Source organism: Budorcas taxicolor, chromosome 5 (genome assembly GCF_023091745.1).
Source record: "Budorcas taxicolor isolate Tak-1 chromosome 5, Takin1.1, whole genome shotgun sequence".
Classification (NCBI taxonomy): domain Eukaryota; kingdom Metazoa; phylum Chordata; class Mammalia; order Artiodactyla; family Bovidae; genus Budorcas; species Budorcas taxicolor.
Genome location: NC_068914.1, coordinates 81,640,605 through 81,661,799, shown reverse-complemented (window position 1 = coordinate 81,661,799; position 21,195 = coordinate 81,640,605). Strand labels below are relative to the sequence as shown.

The 21,195-nt window shown below is 36.6% G+C and overlaps 1 protein-coding gene across 1 annotated transcript in view; it reads right to left on the bottom strand.

The window, feature by feature from the left end:
• The window catches only part of ADAMTS20 (ADAM metallopeptidase with thrombospondin type 1 motif 20), a 200,556-nt gene that overhangs the window by 117,881 nt on the left and 61,480 nt on the right, over positions 1–21,195 (bottom strand). Inside the window, exons 8-11 of the mRNA XM_052640352.1 lie at positions 12,202–12,307; positions 10,225–10,371; positions 8,229–8,370; positions 4,698–4,802 (exon numbers count right to left, since the gene is read on the bottom strand). Coding sequence (XP_052496312.1) covers positions 4,698–4,802; positions 8,229–8,370; positions 10,225–10,371; positions 12,202–12,307 — 500 coding nt within the window. The remainder of the gene's footprint in view (positions 1–4,697; positions 4,803–8,228; positions 8,371–10,224; positions 10,372–12,201; positions 12,308–21,195) is intronic.

Genomic DNA, 21,195 nt, shown 5'->3' with positions numbered 1-21,195 from the left:
GCATGTAAATTTTGTGGGCATCTTCCAGAAATGTTTAAATAATCCTGGCACACTCCCTTTTTATTTATTTATTTCTGAGGGAACAGAGCATGAAAAAGAATGCTATGTTGTTCACCATGCAGTAAAATTAACTCATTGTCAGATGGGCTCAGCATGTCTACATGCAAACAGATTTACTACGAAAAGCGTTTAACAGACATCATCCATGTAAGATAGTCACAAGATAAAAGAACTAAAGGAAAAATTAAGGATATTTGTTTAACTTTCCTTGAATAACAGGAGCTCTTAATACTCAATACGGCTAATGCATAGGGGCTCACTATTTTCAGTTAATTTTTTTAAGGGAATTTATACCTCGTATGATTTACATTTTATGCCAAACGTCACCTCTACTTTTAATCTACATGGGTTTTAAAGTAGGTCTCGGTTATCTCACCATATTTACCTGGATTTCAACAAACCCATGCTTTCCATACTGTCTCATTGGGGAATTAGTTAAGTGAGCTAATAAAAAAAAGATGCTTAAAATTGGTAATACTTAGGATAATACAAGTCAAAATAAGAATTAAATTCTATTTTGTACCCCCAGAATGGCTAAAAGTTTGTTAAGGCTAACAAAATAAACAATTGGCAAGGAAAGCAGAACAATTCAAACTTTCTTATATTGGTTGGTGAGTCTAAAATGGTTCACATACTTTGGAAAATAGTTTGGTACTTTCTTATGAAGTTAAACACACACCCTATAGCCTAACAATTTACTCAAGAGAAATACAAACATATGGCCACAAGAAGATTTATATAAGGATGTTCACAGTGGCTTTATACATAAAAGCCCCAAACTTGAAATGACCCAACTATCTATCAACAGAAAAGTGGTAAACAAATTATGGCACAGCTGAATTAAACTGCAACATAAAAGAAGAAGCATTGATGCACACAATGATATGAATAAAATTCAAAAACATCATGTTGAACAGAAGAAGCCTGACCCACTAGCTCCTAGCCAAGTGAGAGTATACTAGATAGTTTCATCTACTTTAAAATAAAGAACAGAGAGGAGATGGGGCAAAGATAGTGGACCCTGAGCTCACCTCCTCCTAAGGACACACAAAAATTATAACTATTTATAGAGCAACTATCAATGAGAGTGACCTGAAGACCAAAGAAAAGACTTTAGCTAAAGATATAAAGAAGTAACCACGACAAGATGGGTAGGAGGGAACATAGTATAGTTAAGACCCATACCCCTGGGTAGGCAACCCACAAATAAAAGAATAATTAGAATCGCAGAGGTTCTCTCCAAGGACCCAGAAGTCTAAACCTCACAGCAGGCTCCCCAGCCTGGGAGTCCTGCACCAGGAACACGAGCCTCACAGTGTTTGGCTTTGAATGCCAGCAAGGCTTACTTTCAGGAAAGTCAGAAAAAAGTAGGAAACAGAGACTCCACTCTTAAAAGGCACACACACACACACACACACACACACACAAATCACATGCTTCAAGACCCAGAGAAGAAGCAGAAATTTCAAAGAAGCCTGGGTCAGACCCATTTGCTGATCTTGGAGAGCTTCCCAAAAAGAAAGAAAGCATCTGGGACTCACCCTGGTAACACAGAAGCTGACAGAAGGCATTTTAGGGAGCTCGTCCCACCACGAGGACACTGGTACTGGCAAGCACCACTTTCACTCCTCCTGCTAGCTTATTAGCATCAGGACCTGGCCCCACTCACTAGCTTGCTGGCACATATCTTGGGTCACCCCATGCCAAGCAATTACCTGGGAGGGAACACAGACCCATCTTCCAGCCAGCCACTGAGGCCCCAGCCACTCCAAAAGATGATCTTGCCCACCAGAGGGCCCAGGATCCAGCCCCAACCACCAGTGGGTCATCACTAACCCCAAGGTTCCAAGAGATTTGCAGCCAACCATCAGAGAAGATGCCACCCAACGGGGGCAGGTACCAGCCCTTGTAACCCCTGGGCTCCAGCCATACCACCTGCTGGCCCACACTGACTCTGGGACCAGTAGGGCCCTGAAGCCAGGAACCCAGACCACACTCAGCCACCAGTGGACCAGCATCAGTCTTAGGGCTTCCTGGGCCTTAAGCTACCCACCAGGAAAATAACACCAGCTCCAGGACATCCCAGGTAAACACGGACCCCAGAATCCAGCTCCATTCGCCATGAGCAACTACTAGCTCTGAGGCCAGATTCAGCCACTAGTGGGCAGGAGCAAGTGCCTGGACTCCCTGGACCCACAGACACCATCCCTGGGAGTACCAAGGCTCCATAGCCAGCTGTGTAAAGATCTGGCCCACCCATCAGCAGGCCATCAGCGGGCTGGCACTAGCTCTGGGACCTCTTGGGAACCTCAGCCAACTGCCCTGGAATCGAGGTCCAACCACCAATGAGCAAGCACCAAGACCAAGCCTCCACTGACCATGCAGCCAGCCACATCAGGACCCCATCAAATGTGCAAGTGGCCAGCAGTCTCCACACAAGACAGAATCTGGCAACCAATAAGACCAAGAAGACTGAAATCATATCGAGCATCTTTTCTGACCACAGTCCTATGAAACCTGAGATCAACTACAAGAAAAAATTTGCAAAGAAAAAAAATAAGACACAGTGCGAAAGCTAAACACTGTGCTACTAAACTACCAATAAGTCACACAGTAATTAAAAAAAAAAAAACAACGTGGAGACAAATGAAAACACAACCATCTAAAATCTCTGTAATGAAAGCAAACGCAGTTCTATGAGGAACATTTGTAGCAACACAAGCCTACCTCAGGAAAGAAGAAAAATCTCAAGTAAACCTTATACCAAAAGGAACTAGAATTAAAAGGATAAACGAAACTCAGTGATGGCAAAAGGAAAGAAATTATAAAGGTCAGAAAGAGAAGAAATTAATAAAATAGATACAAAAAAAAGAATAGAAAAGATCAAAGAAACTAAGAGCTGATATTTGAAATGATAAACAAAATTTATTATTTAGATCCATCAAGAAAATAAGAGACGGCTAAAATCTGGTGGCTCAGTGGTAAAGAATCTGCCTGCAATGGAGGAGATATGGTTCAATCCCTGGGTCAGGAAGATCCCCTGAAGCAAGGCATGGCAACCTGCTCCAGTATTTTTGCCTAGGAAATCCCATGGACAGAGGAGCCTGGCAGGCTGCAGTCAATAGGGTCTCACAGAGTCAGACATGACTGAAGCGACTTAGCGGCAGCAAATCAATGAAATAAAAAATGAAAAAGAAGTTACAACTCACACCACAGAAACACAAAGGATCCTAGGAGATTACGATGAACAATTACATGCCAACAAAATGGACAACCTGGAAGAAATGGATCAATTCCTAGAAATGTACAATTTTACCTGATTGAATCAGGAAGAAAACGTAAAAATACCAGTTTATAAAGTTCATTAGTAATGAAACTGAATCAATAATTTTAAAAACTCCTTTTCAGATTTTATTTTACTTTACAATACTGTATTGGTTTTGCCATATATCAACATGAATCCACCACGGGTGTATATGTGTTCCCCATCCTGAACCCTCCTCTCACCTCCCTCCCCATACCCTGAAAAAAATAAAAAAAAAATAAAAACTCCCAACTCTTGAAAGTTCAGAGCCAGATGGTTTCCCAGGTGAATTCTAACAAACATTTAGAGAAGAGTAACACCTATTTTTCCGAAAGTTTGAAAGTCACTCAGTCATGTCTGACTCTCTGTGACCCCATGGACTATACAAGTCCATGGAATTCTCTAGGCCAGAATACTGGAGTGGATGACCTTTCCCTTCCCCAGGGGATTTCCCAACCCAGGGATTGAACCCAGGTCTCCCACATTGCAGGCAGACTCTTTACCAGCTGAGCCACCAGGGAAGCCCATTCTTCTCAAACTATTCCAAAAAATTACAGAGGAAGGAATGCTCTGGAATTCATTCTACAAAGCCAGCATCACCCTGATAATGAAACCAGACAAAGGTATCACAAGAAGGAAAATTACAGACCAGTGTCACTGATGAACATAGATGCAAAAATCTTCAACAAAATATTAGCAAACTGAATTCAACAATACATTAAAAGGATCATACACTATGATTAAGTGGGATGTATTGTTCAATATCCACAAATCAATATATGTAATAGATCACATTTCATTATCACGGTGAACCCAGTCACTTCACATCTTGTTGGCAGATTTACATAAGTTTATCACTGATGCTAGAATGGAAAAGAGGCAGTATGACTGACAGTTTGTCTTAGAGATACAATGTATTTAAAAACACTAAAACCAATAAAGTTCTGAAGAAACTTAAAACTTTCATTTATATTTATCTGAATTTTTAGGACAAATGTATACAATGGTAAATCCTTAAATTTGGGAGTATTTCAGATATTTGCTGAAATACTTATAGCTAGATACATCTTTAATAACAAGACTATAATATGCTTACATAAGTAAATGTCCACGTAATTATGTTAACTATAATATCCGTCTGCTTTATCTTGAAAAAAGGATAAAATTTAAATTCTAATTCACTTGAAAACGTACATCAAACAAACACAGCAAAAACATTAATTCAACTAGCAGAAGAAAATATGATGGTGAATAATGAAGAGTGCTGAAACACAGAGCAATCACATCCTTGGATAATCTCTTGATACAAAACTCACCCTTCGAGAAAACCTACCATCCCAGGACCACAGTTTGTTCCGTCTGCCAGAGGCATGTGTTGAGTGCGGCAGCCCCTGTGGACTCCTTCTGCGCTGGTACACCAGAGACGCCTGCATTGCTTCTGTGAGCAATAAAAGGCAGGCACACAAGAGTGAAAATAACACTACGACCACCAGATCAATTCAGTATCATGCACAGATTTATAAATTGATCCTAGATACTTCCTGGTTTCATGGTCAGAGCTGGAAATAATCAGTAATAATCTTTTACTACGGCTTCACTGATGGCTCAGACAGTAAAGAATCTGGTTGAATGCGGGAGACCCGGGTTTGATCCCTGGGTCAGAAAGATCCCCTGGAGAAGGGAATGGCTACCCACTCCAGTATTCTGGCCTGGAAAATTCCATGGACAGAGGAACCTGATGGGCTATAGTCCGTGGAGTTGCAAAGAGTCAGACATGACTGAACAACTAACACAGATACACATAATAATCTTTACTCAGTCAGTCTTGGTCATCAATTTTCCTCTAAACACATAAAATGGCAACACTTAGTTTTTTAAAAATTGGATTATCATCAAACACTGAATAATGGAAAAGATGACTTGGAGCGAAGCATTCAAAATTACTGACATACTTTTCTCTCTTTGCAAAACATTTTTCTAAAGGATTTTTTGTTGTTAAATGTTATTCACAAGGAGTTTCCAAAAGTCCCTTTTGATCCAATAGAGGAATGTATGAATAATGTGCATAGAAAAACTGTATAATGTATATTGGTTTCCTATTTTGTAAATATAATGCATACTTTCAATTTTTGAACATAGGGTTCTGAAGTTTTCCTAAGATATGAAAACCCACAGAGGCTCACAGGAGCTATGCCCAAGATAATCCCTTTCTTTCTTCGAATTTAAATTCAAAGTTCATTCAGTATCCAAGTCAGTATGAAAAAAATGTATTTTTTTATAAAAAATAATTGACATATATCGTCTCCTCTCCATAGTGGATATTTAAAGACATAAATAATTGTGATTTTAAATTTAAGATTTTAGGAATAATATGCACTATATGCAGTATGCTTTGCATGTCCCTGTGCTCATTAAGTACCTTTCATTTATTCATACATCCATTCATTCATTCATAAATCATTCACGTATTCATTCATTCAACAGTCCGTAAACATTTTTTTTTTGGCTCCTATTATATGGCAGATCTGAACTAAATCCTTGGAACATATCTTTATTTAAATGAATGAACAAGGTGAGATTCCTGGTTCAATCATCTTCACAATCTAGTTGTATAGTAAGCAATTTAGCAAAGGTCTGCACAGGATTGAAGAATATGAAATGAGTATTCTGCTTGGGAAAGTAAGGCATGGATTCACCAAAGTACTGACATTTATTAGAACTAAATCCTAAATTTACCCCCAAAAGAAGACAAAATCTTGGCTACAGAGTCAATAAAAATGTCCTCAACTTTTTCAGAGGTCACTGTTCATTCCAGTCCCAAAGAAAGGCAATGCCAAAGAATGCTCAAACTAACGCACAATTGCACTCATCTCACACACTAGTAAAGTAATGCTTAAAATTCTCCAAGCCAGGCTTCAGCAATACGTGAACTGTGAACTTCCGGATGCTCAAGCTGGTTTTAGAAAAGGCAGAGAAACCGGAGATCAAATTGCCAGCATCTGCTGGATCATCGAAATAGCAAGAGAGTTCCAGAAAAAACATCTATTTCTGCTTTATTGACTCTGCCAAAGCCTTTGACCATGTGATCACCATAAACTGTGGAAAATTCTGAAAGAGATGGGAATACCAGACCACCTGAACTGCCTCCTGAGAAATCTGTATGCAGGTCAGGAAGCAACCGTTAGAACTGGACATGGAACAACAGACTGGTTCCAAATAGGAAAAGGAGTGCGTCAAGGCTGTCTATTGTCACCCTGCGTATTTAACTTATATGCAGAGTACATCATGAGAAACGCTGGCCTGCAGGAAGCACAAGCTGGAATCAAGATTGCTGGGAGAGATATCAATAACCCCAGATATGCAGATGACACCACCCTAATGGCAGAAAGTGAAGAAAGACTAAAGAACCTCTTAATGAGAGTGAAAGAGGAGAGTGAAAAAGTTGGCTTAAAGCTCAACATTCAGAAAACGAAGATCATGGCATCTGGTCCCATTACTTCATGGCAAATAGATGGGGAAACAGTGGAAACAGGGGCTGATTTTGTTTTTCTGGGCTCCAAAATCACTGCAGATGGTGATTGCAGCCATTAAATTAAAAGATGCTTACTCCTTGGAAGGAACGTTATGACCAATCTAGACAGCGTATTAAAAAGCAGAGATTACTTTGCCAACAAAGGTCCGTCTAGTCAAGTCTATGGTTTTTCCAGTGGTCATATATGGACATAAGAGTTGGACTATAAAGGAAGCTGAGCACTGAAGAATTGATGCTTTTGAACTGTGGTATTGGAGAAGACTCTTGAGAGTCCTTTGGACTGCGAGAAGATCCAACCAGTCCATCCTAAAGGAGATCAGTCCTCGGTGTTCATTGGAGGGACTGATGCTAAAGCTGAAACTCCAATACTTTGGCCACCTGATGTGAAGAGCTGACACATTTGAAAAAACCCTGATTATGGGAAAGATTGACGGCAGGAAGAGAAGGCTAGAACAGAGGATGAGATGGTTGCATGGCATTGTCGACTCAATGATGGGTCTGGGTGGACTTCAGGAGTTGGTGATGGATAGGGAGGCCTGGTGTGCTGCATTTCATGGGGTCGCAAAGAGTCGGACATGACTAAGTGACTGAACTGAACTGAACTGAACCTATGAAAAATCCTTGAAACCAATTATAAAGTAATGATTAAAGAAAATTAAACAACAGGCTCCAAATTTCATTCCTTTGTATTCAAATCTGTATACAGTAAAATATAGTCTATGAAATTCTTGGGGTCTTTAATACAATTCATTATTAAAGCACTTGTATTATCTCTCCCACCCACAAAACAACATCATTTGAAAATAACTATTTGAATGCTTTTAATTTTCATTAACCTGGATATTTCATAGGATTTTGTGAGAGTTAAAGATAATTTTTAAGTAACTAACAAAGTGAAAGTGAAAGTTAATCACTCAGTTGTGACTAACAGTGACTCTTTGCAACCACATAGACGATAGTCATCCAGGCTCCTCTGTCCATGGGATTCTCCATGCAAGAATACTGGAGTAGGTAGGCATTCCCTTCTCTTGGGGATCTTCCCAACCCAGGAATCGAACCTGGGTCTCCCACATTGCAGGCAGATTCTTTACCATCTGAGCCACCAGGGAAAGCCCATCTAAAATAGCACCTGGCGAATAATAAGTATTCAATAAATTATAGTTTCCCTTTTTTTAAAAAACCTCTTTCTGACAAACACCAAATTTTTCTAATATTTAAAAATCAAGATAAGTTCAGCATACTACCTGTCCAAGAGAATAAAGTACATTTTGAAATATATCTTAACCATAACTTTATGGTAGTTTTCAAACAAAAGAATATAGTTTTCCTTACTAAATAGGGACACACTTGTGATCCAGGACCAAACATAAGCTCACATTGCTTGTTTACATCATACATTAATCCAGGAAGCTGTGAAGATAGATCATATATTCTTCCATTTGGTTTGTCAAGGAGGCATTCCCCATGACCGGTACTGCAACAACAACAGGGAACAAAATATTGTGAATACACATGGATGTATTTAAGTAGAAGATTCTTTACCACATTTTTCTGTAGCTCTGCACTTTCAAAGAGAACATCAGTATTTTTCCATAATTTAAAAACCAACTCACATCAAAGTCAATAAGAAAATCTCACAGTTTATAAAGGACTGATTCTATGTGTTTGTTTTCATTTAATCCCCACAACTGCCTTAAAGGTAAAATTTTTTTAAAGAATAATGAAAAATAAACAAAAATGCATCGAATATAATGTTTAAAACATGCATTCCTAATGTTTATCACACTACACTTTTGGTCTGCTTTGCTATCCAACAGGAATTCCCTATATCTAATTCCAATCTGTCAAAATGTAAAAAGTAACATTTTCAGATCATCCGAGAAAGTTCCTTTATAGTTGACAACAAAATAAAGGAATTCCAGAGTGCTATGCTGTCTCTGTCTCAAACAGTTTCTTAGAAAAAGAATATAATGCAGAGTAAACAATGCCAGCTTTGGGACTTTGCATTTGAGTGTCACCACTTTCCGAATTGCATGGTGTGGACAAGTTAGTTAGTCTCCCTGGGTCTGAGACTTCTCAACTGCAAATTGAGAGTAGAAATGGCTGCTTTGCAAGTTGCTATTAAATGCATTCTATAATAACTTCAAAGGAGTTTTCAAAATAGTAGATAGTGGCAAAAATGTGTATTTGCTACTCCTAGTTTGTCAAGTAATATATAGTATATAGAAAACTGTGAAAACGTTCAGCCATTCCAATTCAGTTAAAAGCAACCATTTGTTCAATTTGAAATAATTAGAAGAAATATTTTGGGGAGAATTTTTTACTGGCTAGAGGGCATAATAAATTTTGCCCAAAAAAAAAACTGAACATGTAACTTTTAAAATACCCATTGGCAAGAATCATATCACCCCCTTCCAAAAATAAGCATACCTACTAGTATTTTTAATCAGTGCTTCAGTCAGCAATCAAACAAAGCTATATGCCACCATGTACAGATCAGCAACTATGTGTTGTGCTTTTAAATCAAGTTCCCATACAAGGATAAATAATCACTGTTAATCATAATTAAGGGATACATTTATAAATATATATTCCAAAAGATGGTTTCATTCATTCCCATAGTTCTCATAGAGATAGGTAAGTGAAACTGTATAAATTGGTGATTAGAATATGTAGTAGAAAAAATCAAACAATATTGTGATTACACCAAAAGATTACCTGGAAAGAGTTTGGCCTTGCTTTTAGAACAAGTTTCAATAACTAGGATAGAAACACCATTTGGATAAGTTGGGAAGCAGAGAAATGTAGGAGATGAAGAGGCAAGGCTAGAACAATCTGAATCTGAGCTAGCAATCGTCTCCAAAGGATAGGTAAACCCAGAGACTCCATACCTCTTTAGAGAACTATTTGGAATATTCATAATTTGACTTCAGCTATTCTCTGTCCTTCAAGGACACCTCAAACTTGAGCCACTCAAACTCCTCTCAAAATATTACTTTGCAGCTTCTGAAGAAATTTTAATACACAAGGAAGCTTTGATTCCCATTAAGCATTTCCCTAAGAAGGAGTTTTTATCATAACAGGAACCCAAATTAAAAAAAAAAAAAGATAGCTCTGAATTAAATTCCCCACCAAAAAAAAATATAGTTAAGAATGAAATAATAAAACTCTTTGTCTTTAAACATCCATTTGTACAGTGGAAGCAAACTTAAATTTAAGCAATAAAAAACTCAACAGAGATTGAACTATTCTAAAAGAATACACGTTTCAAACTTTATAATCTAATAAATGTTCAATTATGTAATTAAAGTAACACGAAATCACTTACTCTAGGAATTCAGTGATATATTTCTGACTACATTTTGACCAGGTCCAAGGACTTGTGTGGTAATTTAAAGTTGGAGCCATGACATGATACTGATGTTTAATTCCAGTGTCCTTACATTTAAAACTATCATCGTGTGGAACATTAAATCTAAAAATAAAAATAAACACTTAAAAAAGAATAATGAAATGTATACAACATTAGAAACAGATCTCTTATTTTATAATATAATCTAAAATGTAGACCAATCTGATTATATCAGGATTTATACTCTTGATCTCTTCATAAAGTACTGAAATGCTAGGGTTACCTTTATGTTTAGAAGGGCATTGTGTTTAAGAAATAGTAGATTATAACGCTGATCAGTAGCACAGTCTGTTGCTTTGGTATATGAATTTCAACTATCAAATTATTTGGATTCTGGCTCACCTCATCACAATATCAACACAGCATCCACCCATAAAACAATTATAATTTCTAACATGCATACCCGAGGCAATGTGTGTGGAAAGATTAGGTAAAGGCTCCACGGCAGTAACTTCCAGACTACTGACTATCACTACAGAATTAAAAAACAAAAAAACTTCTTTAATTCTTAATTCCATATCACTTTATGCTTTCCACCTATTTCACATGAAACAGCTTAACTGCTCTTTCTGCTTTATAATCATAAAGCAATGACTGATAGAACTGGAATAATAAAAATATTCCCAAATGGCAACCAAATCTTTACAAGGGCAATGACATTAAATGGTCAGCTGGTCAGCAACAGATTCTACATATTTTTTGAGGATCCCAGTGAAAACTACATTTAGAAGGGATAATGAAACCACTTGATTCAGTCCTTACCTGTCAAAATATGTACTTAATATCAGTGTTTTAATTAAACTACTTACTGATATTCTAAACACACCTAAAAAGTTTCTCAGGAAGAAAATAAAAGGTAGCATCCTTTGCGAGAATACTGTACTAGTTAAAACCCTTGGTAACCAGCAAACACTGCCTTCAGGTTGTTACCGCGATGCATGATATGCCTCGAGCATGCTGCTGAACCTGCTCTACTTCAGCAAACAACGTAAAAATCTGAGCATGCATTTGGTGGGTGGTCATGAGATATAACGATGCTACAGGGAACTGAAGAGGAACTAGTTTAATAAAAATTATCTCTGCCTGAAATTATTCCAGTTGAATACTCTAAGGATGTCAAGGCATGACCAGGAAAAGACAATGGAGTTCAAGAGAAGCAGCTCCAGCTTCAATTCCTTATTAGCAAATAACCAAAAAATCAAAAGAGTACTGTGGGTACATTGGGAATCATTTTTCAGAGGATGAATTTCTAGGGGTTTCTGACTTTCTATGGGAGCTTCACGGGTATCATGGGATATCATGGCCTCCACATTCTTAGAGCATAAAACCACAGTAGAATTTTTAATAATATAGGAACAGATAGAATTCTAAATGTTTACCAAAAAAAAAGAAAAAAAAAAAAAACTATAGATCTGGGAGAAAAAGTTTTAAGAAAATATTTCAGTGATTAAGAAATTCCCACAGACCACATACTCTGTTGGGGCTCTGAGCAATAAAAGCAAGAAATAAATTGATACTACAAATATTTGGGGGAGTTCCCTAGAACCAGGGGACCCTATAGGCCCTCCCATAAGACGGTAGAGCACAGTACCTGGTCATGCATAGGATAACAAGGGATAGAGGCCAGAAGTGCTTGTCATATAATCCAATACAGTAAATGAAAGAAAAGAGTTCCAAATTTCTAGTTCTTTGCTTAGTCTGTTGATCTGTGTAGCCTGTCTGACCTAACATAGATCACAAAAGAGCCAGAGTTAGCATTTCAGGGGTTAAAATTACACTACTAATATTTTGTAAAGATATAAGGATGCTAATTACTCCGTTAAAGACAGAATTGTAGACATTCATGCAACGCTATGTAGAAGGCACACTACCGAGGGGACAGAAGGTACTTACACATGACCAAGCTCATGGGCTATGGTAAAGGCAGCACTGAGCCCATTTTCTTCACTAATAGAGCAGCTCCGTAAAGGGTCACACAGGGTACCTAATTCTGCTAAACCTGAAAAATTTCATGTTTGCATTTCAACAAAATGGGGAATAGCAGAATCATAAAGAAAGCACTAAAGCATTTATCATTTGGCATTACTACTTAGAAATAAATGCAGAGTTGACTGTTAATACTGCACAGATGTTTTAAAAGGCAAAGAAAAAAAAGAACAGAATGATTTATCTGTAGCTGAAACCATATACTTTTACTGAAGAAAATAATCCAGAATATGGGATAAGCAAACAATTTTTTAAAAGACAGGAAAAGGAAAAGGCCACAGGAAGAATGAAATTTTAGGCCACGTTAGTGTTATTAGTAGGAAAGGTAATGGATGTCTAAACTGGTAACAGTACTAATAAAGAAAATGGTCCAGAACAATATAAATTATAAATTTTATTTAATTTTTTAAAGCTTTGAAGCAGTATACACTTATTCAATTACCATATGATAATTAAATGACTAAAAATATGTTATATACTTAGAATAGTGCCTGGAGTTAATAGATGTTAAATAAGGCATGATAATGACATAATCATTGGAAGCACTCATTTTGTAACCATTTCAGCAGTGGAACACGTATCACACATCAAGATCTAGCCACTCATTTAAATAACAACTTGCAACTGGAATTGCTGCTGAAAGATGATGACAACATGAACTGGCTGTACACCAAAGACAACAGTTACAACTGATACAGTCTTTTAATCTAGGATAAGAAATATAAAATAAATGCTCATTACAATATTCCATATTTCATCATCAAGTTATGATTCCATTTTACCTTTTAACATAACACATAGCTTTTACTATTACTATCCTTCAACATTTGCTTACAAATTTATTTTCTCTCCTATGATGATTCCTTCAATTAAAAAAAAAGATTTTCATATATACAATAATCAGTTTCTTATTGTAAAATTTTTCATTTAGAAATTCCTTAATATAAAATAAACAGACATATTAGCTACTGTGTTTTAGTCTTTCCTATTACGTGTACCTAAAAAAAGAAATAGAAGTTAACTAAAGAATCTAAAAATACTGGAAAAAAGTCAGACTAATGAGTTCACTCACCAATACATTCTTAACAAAAATGAAAGATGCCCTCTTTCTGACTCTAATGCCAAAAAGCCTTGCTTGGGCAAAGTCCCCACCAAAAGAACTTTTCCTTAGTTAGAATCAAGACCAAAGCAAGAAGGGAAAAAAGAAAGAAAGATATTCTTTCTTTAACAGTCCTCTGAGAAAGAATGAGAGAATTATTATTTTCTTTAAGATTTTAAAATTCATACTGTATGGGCAATTTTTAGTGAATTTCGTATTTCTCCTTTGTCAAAATAAGTTACACTGTACACATTGCTTTTTAAGAATATGTGCAGTTCCCTTGCCTTCACTAGTATTTTCAATTTGCCTAGTGGCTCAGTTCCAGTGTACTATTCATTTACAGTGCTGGGTATTTGAAATACAATATAGACTCCATTGGGTTCCCATGGTGGCTCAGACCATAAAGAATCTGCCTGCAATGTAGGAGACATGGGTGCAAGCCCTGAGTTGGGAAGATCCCCTGAAGAAGGGAATATAGTCACTCCAGTATCCTTGCCTGGAGAATTCCATGGACAGAGAAGCCTGGCAAGCTATTGCCCATGGAGTAGCAAAGAGTCGGACATGACTGAGTGACTAATACTTTAACTTTTCACTTTTTTCATTGACTCCATTACCACCCAAACTTTGCTTCATGCTCAAATATGGGTGGGACTTCCCATAGCTCAGATGGTAAAGAAACTGCCTGCAATGCAAGAGACCAAGGTTCAATTCCTAGGTCAGGAAGATCCCCTGGAGGAAGAAATGGCTTAAGATGGATATATTCTAAGTTGAACATCTTAGTCACATGACATATCTGTAAAAATTAGCATTGCACATGACTAAAGATCAAGCTCAAGCATGTCCATTAGATAAACAAGATAACAAAAATCAAAGTGAATGTATAGCCTTATAGTACCAAGCAGTTGGCTGAGAGTTTATGCCTAGATTCACTCATTCTGATTCAGGGCTCTCTAAAACTGGGCAGAGATATTAACAGAATAAACTAGCACAGCCCAAATGTGACACAGATTCCCTGTGTTTGAAAGTGCAAGAAGCTGCACAAAGTCACCAATCTATCATCTTGAAGAATAACAACAATTTTTAACTTACTTTGTAAAATATTCCCAGAGACTAAGACAACAATACTTGCAAAAGGAGATATAAGCAGGAAACTTACTAACTATTGCCAGTATCTGGTATTTGTTATTAAGAACTATTCTTAGTTTGTTATTTTTTCCACATATTTTAGAAGGGAAACTAAAATACTAAAACTTGGGTTAATACAAGTTGTGTAGCCTTGGACAAATTATTTATCCTCATGTATAAAATTGGAATAATAGGTCTTCATAGGTTTGTTGTAAAGATTAAATGAGTATAATCATGTTAAACCTTAGTGTAGTGTTTGATACATAGGCACTCAAATATATCAGCTATCATTATAATCACTGCTCCTCTTGATTTAAAGGATAACAGGACTACTTTGATTTGCATGGTCTATGTTTCTAGACATCAGTATGATTTATGTGCACAGGAGTAGCTGAACTGCAAAAAATGAATGGGGAGTGAATAACCCAAAATTTAGCATTAAATCATTTTTAAAAATAGAAAAATATAGCAAATATATTCATACTTAACTTTTAGTATAAATATGTAAAAACAAGGCAAAGATAATCTAAGAAATACAGAACATATGCATCTGAGTACCAAGTCACTTCAGCTGTGTTCAACTCTTTGTGACCATATGGACTCTAGCCTGCCAGGCTCCTCTGTCCATGGGGTTCTCCAGGCAAGAATACTGGAGTGGATTGCAGTACCCTCCTCCAGGGGATCTTCCTGACTCAGGGATCAACGTACGTCTCTTACATCTCCTGCATGGCAGGCAGGCTCTTTACCACAAGCACCACCTGGGAAGCCTAGATATACAGAATAATACATCTAGATATATAAATATATTTAATTATATAGAATATATCTACAAAGTTAGAGAGTAGCTTGCGAGGAGAAGAGATGAGGTCTGTTGTAAAAATTAGAGTGGCAGGTGCCTACTTCCACATTTGTGGAAGATTAACTTCTAGACAGTCCTTTTACCACAACGAAACACATCCAGTAATAAAAACTACTTTTTAAATGAATACTGAGCTCATGATGTATGAGAACTATCAAAACTCCACACCTCCAAAACCTAAGATATATTCTCTCCCTGCTCATCTCATACCTAATAATGCATGCATACATACATATGAACAATTGTATCATGTGAGTGAAAGTCTCTCAGTCGGGTCCAACTCTTTGTGACCCCATGAACTATACAGTCCATGGAATTCTCCAGGCCAGAATACTGGAGTGGGTAGCCTTTCCCTTCTCCAGGGGATTTTCCCAGCCCAGGGATCAAACCCAGGTCTCCCGCATTGCAGGTGGATTCTTTACCAGCTGAACCACAAGGGAAACCCCATATGATTCATATCATGTGCTAAATCCTAAACAGCAAGCAAGGAATAGTAAGAATAGGAGTTACTCTGAGACCAAATACTGATAAAAGCAATATGATGCAGAGACTAAGAGCTTGCTAGAGGAAGCTTCAAAGTAGAGGATCTGATTCTGAAGTCTCTGCCTTAGGTATAAGGGAGCTTGGTTATTAACACCCTTCAGATTACAGCAAAAACAACTGAAAATCTCTCTAGAGGAAAGAACACTTTTTAAGCAGTCCACCACTAACCTTATGGATTATTTTTATATAAATATGAACTTACACTTAGAAATCATGAAACATACAAACAAGTAAACATAGCAGAAAATTAGCAGACAATACATATTTGGTTATCAAATGTTTAGAATATGGGAACTGTCAAAGATGGCATATAAAATTACTCCAAATAAAATGTTTCAGTAAATATGAGAGGCAATGATAAATATGAGAAAACATAAAAAGAGTATAAACAAAGTAAATAGGCAGATTTTGAATAACAACTAAGTAGAATATTTGAAATTGCAAAACATGTTGAAATGGAAAATTCAGGGAATGAATGAAATACCAAATTAGATGCAGCCAAAGGAAAAAAAAACAATAATATGCACATTAGAGCTGCTGGAATAAAGCATGAAGATAAAAAGAAATAAAAGGATGGAAAACAATTATAATAAATGTAAATGGACTAACTTTGGTAGTAACAAAGATTATTATGGTTATCATTTTAAAAATCCAATTATATGATGGATTTATCTAAAGAAATGAGACTCTGAACAAAAGATATATCCAGCAAATATTAAACAAGAAAAAGTCAGACTAGTTATAGTATTGCTAGACATAATATTATAAAAATAAAATTATAATGACTATATTTTATTTAAAAAGCATTATTAGACATTAAAAAGTCACTATACAACTGCAAACAACTCAAATCAAACTTATATGCACCTAATAAGTTAGCACAAAAATAGATGAAACAAAGTATCTGAACACTATAACTGAAGAAATTTTAATGTCAAATTAAAAATAAAGAGTAACAAAGACATACTCATGTTTCAGGTTAGTCTCCTACTAAGCAAAAAAAAAAAAGTAAATATGTAGTTGATTTGAACAGCATAAATTCATTTAACAGACATAATTAAGAATATACATTCTGTTTGAACATACACAAACATTTTTTAATTGGCCACATAATAGACCATACAATTGAAGTCTAGCATGGAGGATTTTGAGCACGACCTTGCTAGCATGTGAAATGAGAGCAGTTGTGCAGTAGTTTGAACATTCTTTGACATTGCTCTTCTTTGGGATTGGAATGACAACTGATCTTTTCCAGTCGTGTGGCCACTGCTGAGTTTTCCAATTTGCTGGCATATTTAATGCAGCACTTTCACAGCATCATCTTTTAGGATTTGAAATAGCTCAGCTGGAATTCCATCACCTCTACTAGCTTTGTTGCTAGTGATGCTTCCTAAGGTCCACCTGCCTTTGCACTCTAGGACGTCTGGCTCCAGGTGAGTGATCCCACCATTGTAGTTCTCTGGATCATTAAGATCTTTTTTGTATAGTTCTTATGTGTATTCTTACCACCTCTTCTTAATATCTTCTGCTTCTGTTAGGTTCATACCATTTCTGTCCTTTATTGTGTCTGACTTTGCATTAAATATTCCCTTGGTATCTCTAATTTTCTTGAAGAGAACTCTAGTCTTTCCCATTCTATTGCTTTCCTCTTTTTTTTTTTTTCCATTGTTCACTTAGTAAGGCTTTCTTATCCCTCTTTGCTATTCTCTGGAACTCTGCATTCAGATGGGTATATTTTTCCTTTTCTCCTTTGCCTCTCTTCTCTTCTTTTCTCGGATATTTGTAAGGCCTTCTTAGACAACCATTTGCCTTTTTTGCATTTCTTTTTCTTGGGGATGGTCTTGATCACTGCCTTCTGTACAATGCTACAAACCTCTGTCCATAGTTCTTCAGGCACTCTGCCTATCATATCTAGTCCCTTGAATCTTATTTGTCACTTCCACTATATAATCAAAAGGTATTTGATTTAGGTCATACCTGAATGGCTTGGTGATTTTCCCTACTTTCTTCAACTTAAGCCTGAATTTTGCAATAAGGAGTCCATGATCTGAGCCACAGTCAGCTTCTGGTCCTGTTTTTGCTGACTATATAGAGCTTCTCCATCTTATGTACACATAGAGAGAGCTTATATAGAAAACTGGATTTAGAAAAGGCAGAGGAACCAAAGACCAAATTGGCAACATCTGCTGGATCACAGAAAAAGCAAGAGAATTCCAGAAAAACATCCACTTCTGCTTTATTGAATACACTAAAGCCTTTGACTGTGCGGATCACAACTAACTGTGGAAAATTCTTAAAGAGATGGAAATGAGATTACCTTATCTGTCTTTTGAGAAACCTGTATGCAGATAAAGTAGAAACAGCTAGAACTGGATATGGAATAACAGACTGATTCAAAATTGAGAAAAGAGTACATCAAGGCTGTATATTGTCACCTTGCTTATTTAACTTATATGCATAGTACATTATGCAAAATGCTAGGCTGGAAGAAGCACAAGCTGAAATCAAGATTGCTGGGAGAAATATCAATAACCTCAGATATGCAGATGATACCACTCTTATGGCAGAAAGCAAAGAAATAAAAAACTTCTTGATGAAAGTGAAAGTGGAGAGTGAGAAAGTTGGCTTAAAACTCAACATTCAAAAAACAGAACATGGCATCTGGCCCTACCACTTCATGGCAAATAGATGGGGAAACAATGGAAACAGTGACAGACTTTATTCTCTTGGGCTCCAAAATCACTGCAGATGGTGACTGCAGCCTTGAAATTAAAAGATACTTGCTCCTTGAAAGAAAAGCTATGACAAACCTATACAGCATTTCAAAAAGCAGAGACATTACTTTACCGACAAAGGTCCATCTAAACAAAGCTATGGTTTTTCCAGTAGTCATGTATGGATGTGAGAGTTGTACCATAAAGAAAGCTGAGCACTGAAGAATTGATGTTTTTGAACTGAGGTTTTGGAGAAGTCTCTTGAGAGTCCCTTGTACTGCAAGGAGATCCAACCACTCCATTCTAAAGGAGATCAGTCCTGGGTGTTCTTTGGAAGCACTGATCCTGAAGCTGAAGTTCCAATATTCTGGCCACCTGACGCAAAAAGCCAACTTATTGGAAAAGACCCTGATGCTCGGAAATACAGAGGCAGGAGGAAAAGGGGACGACAGAGGATGAGATGGTTGTATGACATCACCAACTCAATGGACATGAGTTTGAGCAAGCTCTGGGAGATGGTGAAGGACAGGGAAGCCTATTGTGCTGCAATCCATGGGGTCGCACAAAGTCAGACATGACTGAGTGACTGAACAATAGACCATACAGGGGATATCAAAAGACTTCAAAGAATGGGTATCATATAGATCATGTTCTGCAACTACAATGAAATTGAACAAAAAACAGTAAATCTTGATACATTCATATAATTTTAAATGCATTTCTAAATTAATAAGTATAGTTAATAAGTGAAGAAATCAAGATGGATTTACATATACTTAGAATTTTTAAATTTTAAATGTCATTGAAAATATCTATAAAAACATGTAGGACATAGTAAAATGATACCTTGAAGTAAATGGGTAATCTTAACAAAATTAGAAAAGAAAAACTTGGGGGGGGGGGGGGGGGGTTGTGAGCTAAGCAAACATAAGTAAATTGGGGGAAAATGAGAGAGAGAAAGCAGAAATTAAAGAAACAAAAATGAGATTAAAAGAGTTGATCCTCTAAAAAAAAGAAAAATGTAATAGACGATATTTCAGTGAAATTGAGCCATTTAAAGAAGTTCAAATAAATAATATCAGAAATAAAATGAGGCTTGTAGACAGGTATAGACAAGAGAGTTTAAAAGAAAGTGCTATGAGAATAATTTAAGTTATAAATTTTACTACTAAAAGGAATGGTATAATATCTAGAAAAAACAGTTTTTAAAGCACATTCAAAAAGATGTTTTTTTAAGTCTGATTATCCTTGGAGAAATTAAATGGTAAAATATATTTCCACACAGGAAAGATAAAACCCAGATGGTTTTGTAGGTGGGATCTCCCATGCTTTCAAGGTATAGATCACTCCAACACTATATAAAATCTTCCAGAGAATGGGAAAAAATATATACTCCCAACAAATTTGTCATGGTGAATAAAACTTTGGTATCTGTGTCTCTCTTCCTACTCATGACACCACCTGTCTCGCTGTTCACACTGTCCGCACTTTTCGCTGAGCCCAGGCTAGACAAGGCGTGAGCTGAGAGGCTGGAAGGAGCCGTAGGAACTACAGACACGTTTATTCTCGCTGGGCTGGCACGGCAGCCATAACACAGCCACTCTCCTGACTCACGCAGCAGTCGTAGCAGCAGCCGCAACATAACCATAATGCGGCAGTAATACAGCCACGGCATAACCTCACATAACATAGCCATGATGCCACTCCAATGCAGCCCTAGTGCCACAGCAGCGAGGGCTCTTGCGGTGATGCTCTGACTGGCAGAAGGCACAAAGCAGCTTGTGACCAAGCAAGTATCTCGTGATGCCCATGCGCAGCGCTGTAAGTGATCTCAGCTGTTACATAGTTATTATTTACAAAACGTGCGGTGAGAGAGCCTGACCAGGCCATCTTGGCTAATTTGCTCTCTCCTCACAGTGTCAAAATCAGAGAAATACAATCAAAGGAATGTCATTTCAGTCCTGAAAATATACGCATGGAATGAAATCTAGTGGTGTGTTTAGAAACAAAAAAAAAGGAAAAAACCATAATCAAGATTGATTCAGTGTTACAAAACTCATAAAAGGAATTCATAAGATTAAAATAATCATATGATCACTTCTAGATTTGCAAAAAATTTTAATAAAAAGTATACATTTTCTAAGTTTCAGAAAATTATGGTAAGTTTATCAGCCAAGAAGAACTTGTGGCATATATTCCTAATGGTGAAACTTTACAAATATTCCCTTTAAAATCAAGGGAAAAAAGGCTATCATCATCATTTCTATTCAACATTCAACAGGTTTTTATCTTACTTTAAGACAAAAAAAAAAAGGAAAGAAAAATATTTTAAAAAAGGAAAGAATATTATAAGGGTTGAAGAAGGGAAAAGAATAACAGCCATAATTTACAATGATATAAATGCCCACAAGTAAATAATGAGATTAATTAATGAATCAGGTGTCTATATTTAAAATCAATAATCCAAATAATTCATTATATTTCTATCAATCAACATCATACACCAATATATTAATAAAAGAGGTAAATGAAAGTTGGGCACAATAAACTCAAAAAAAATA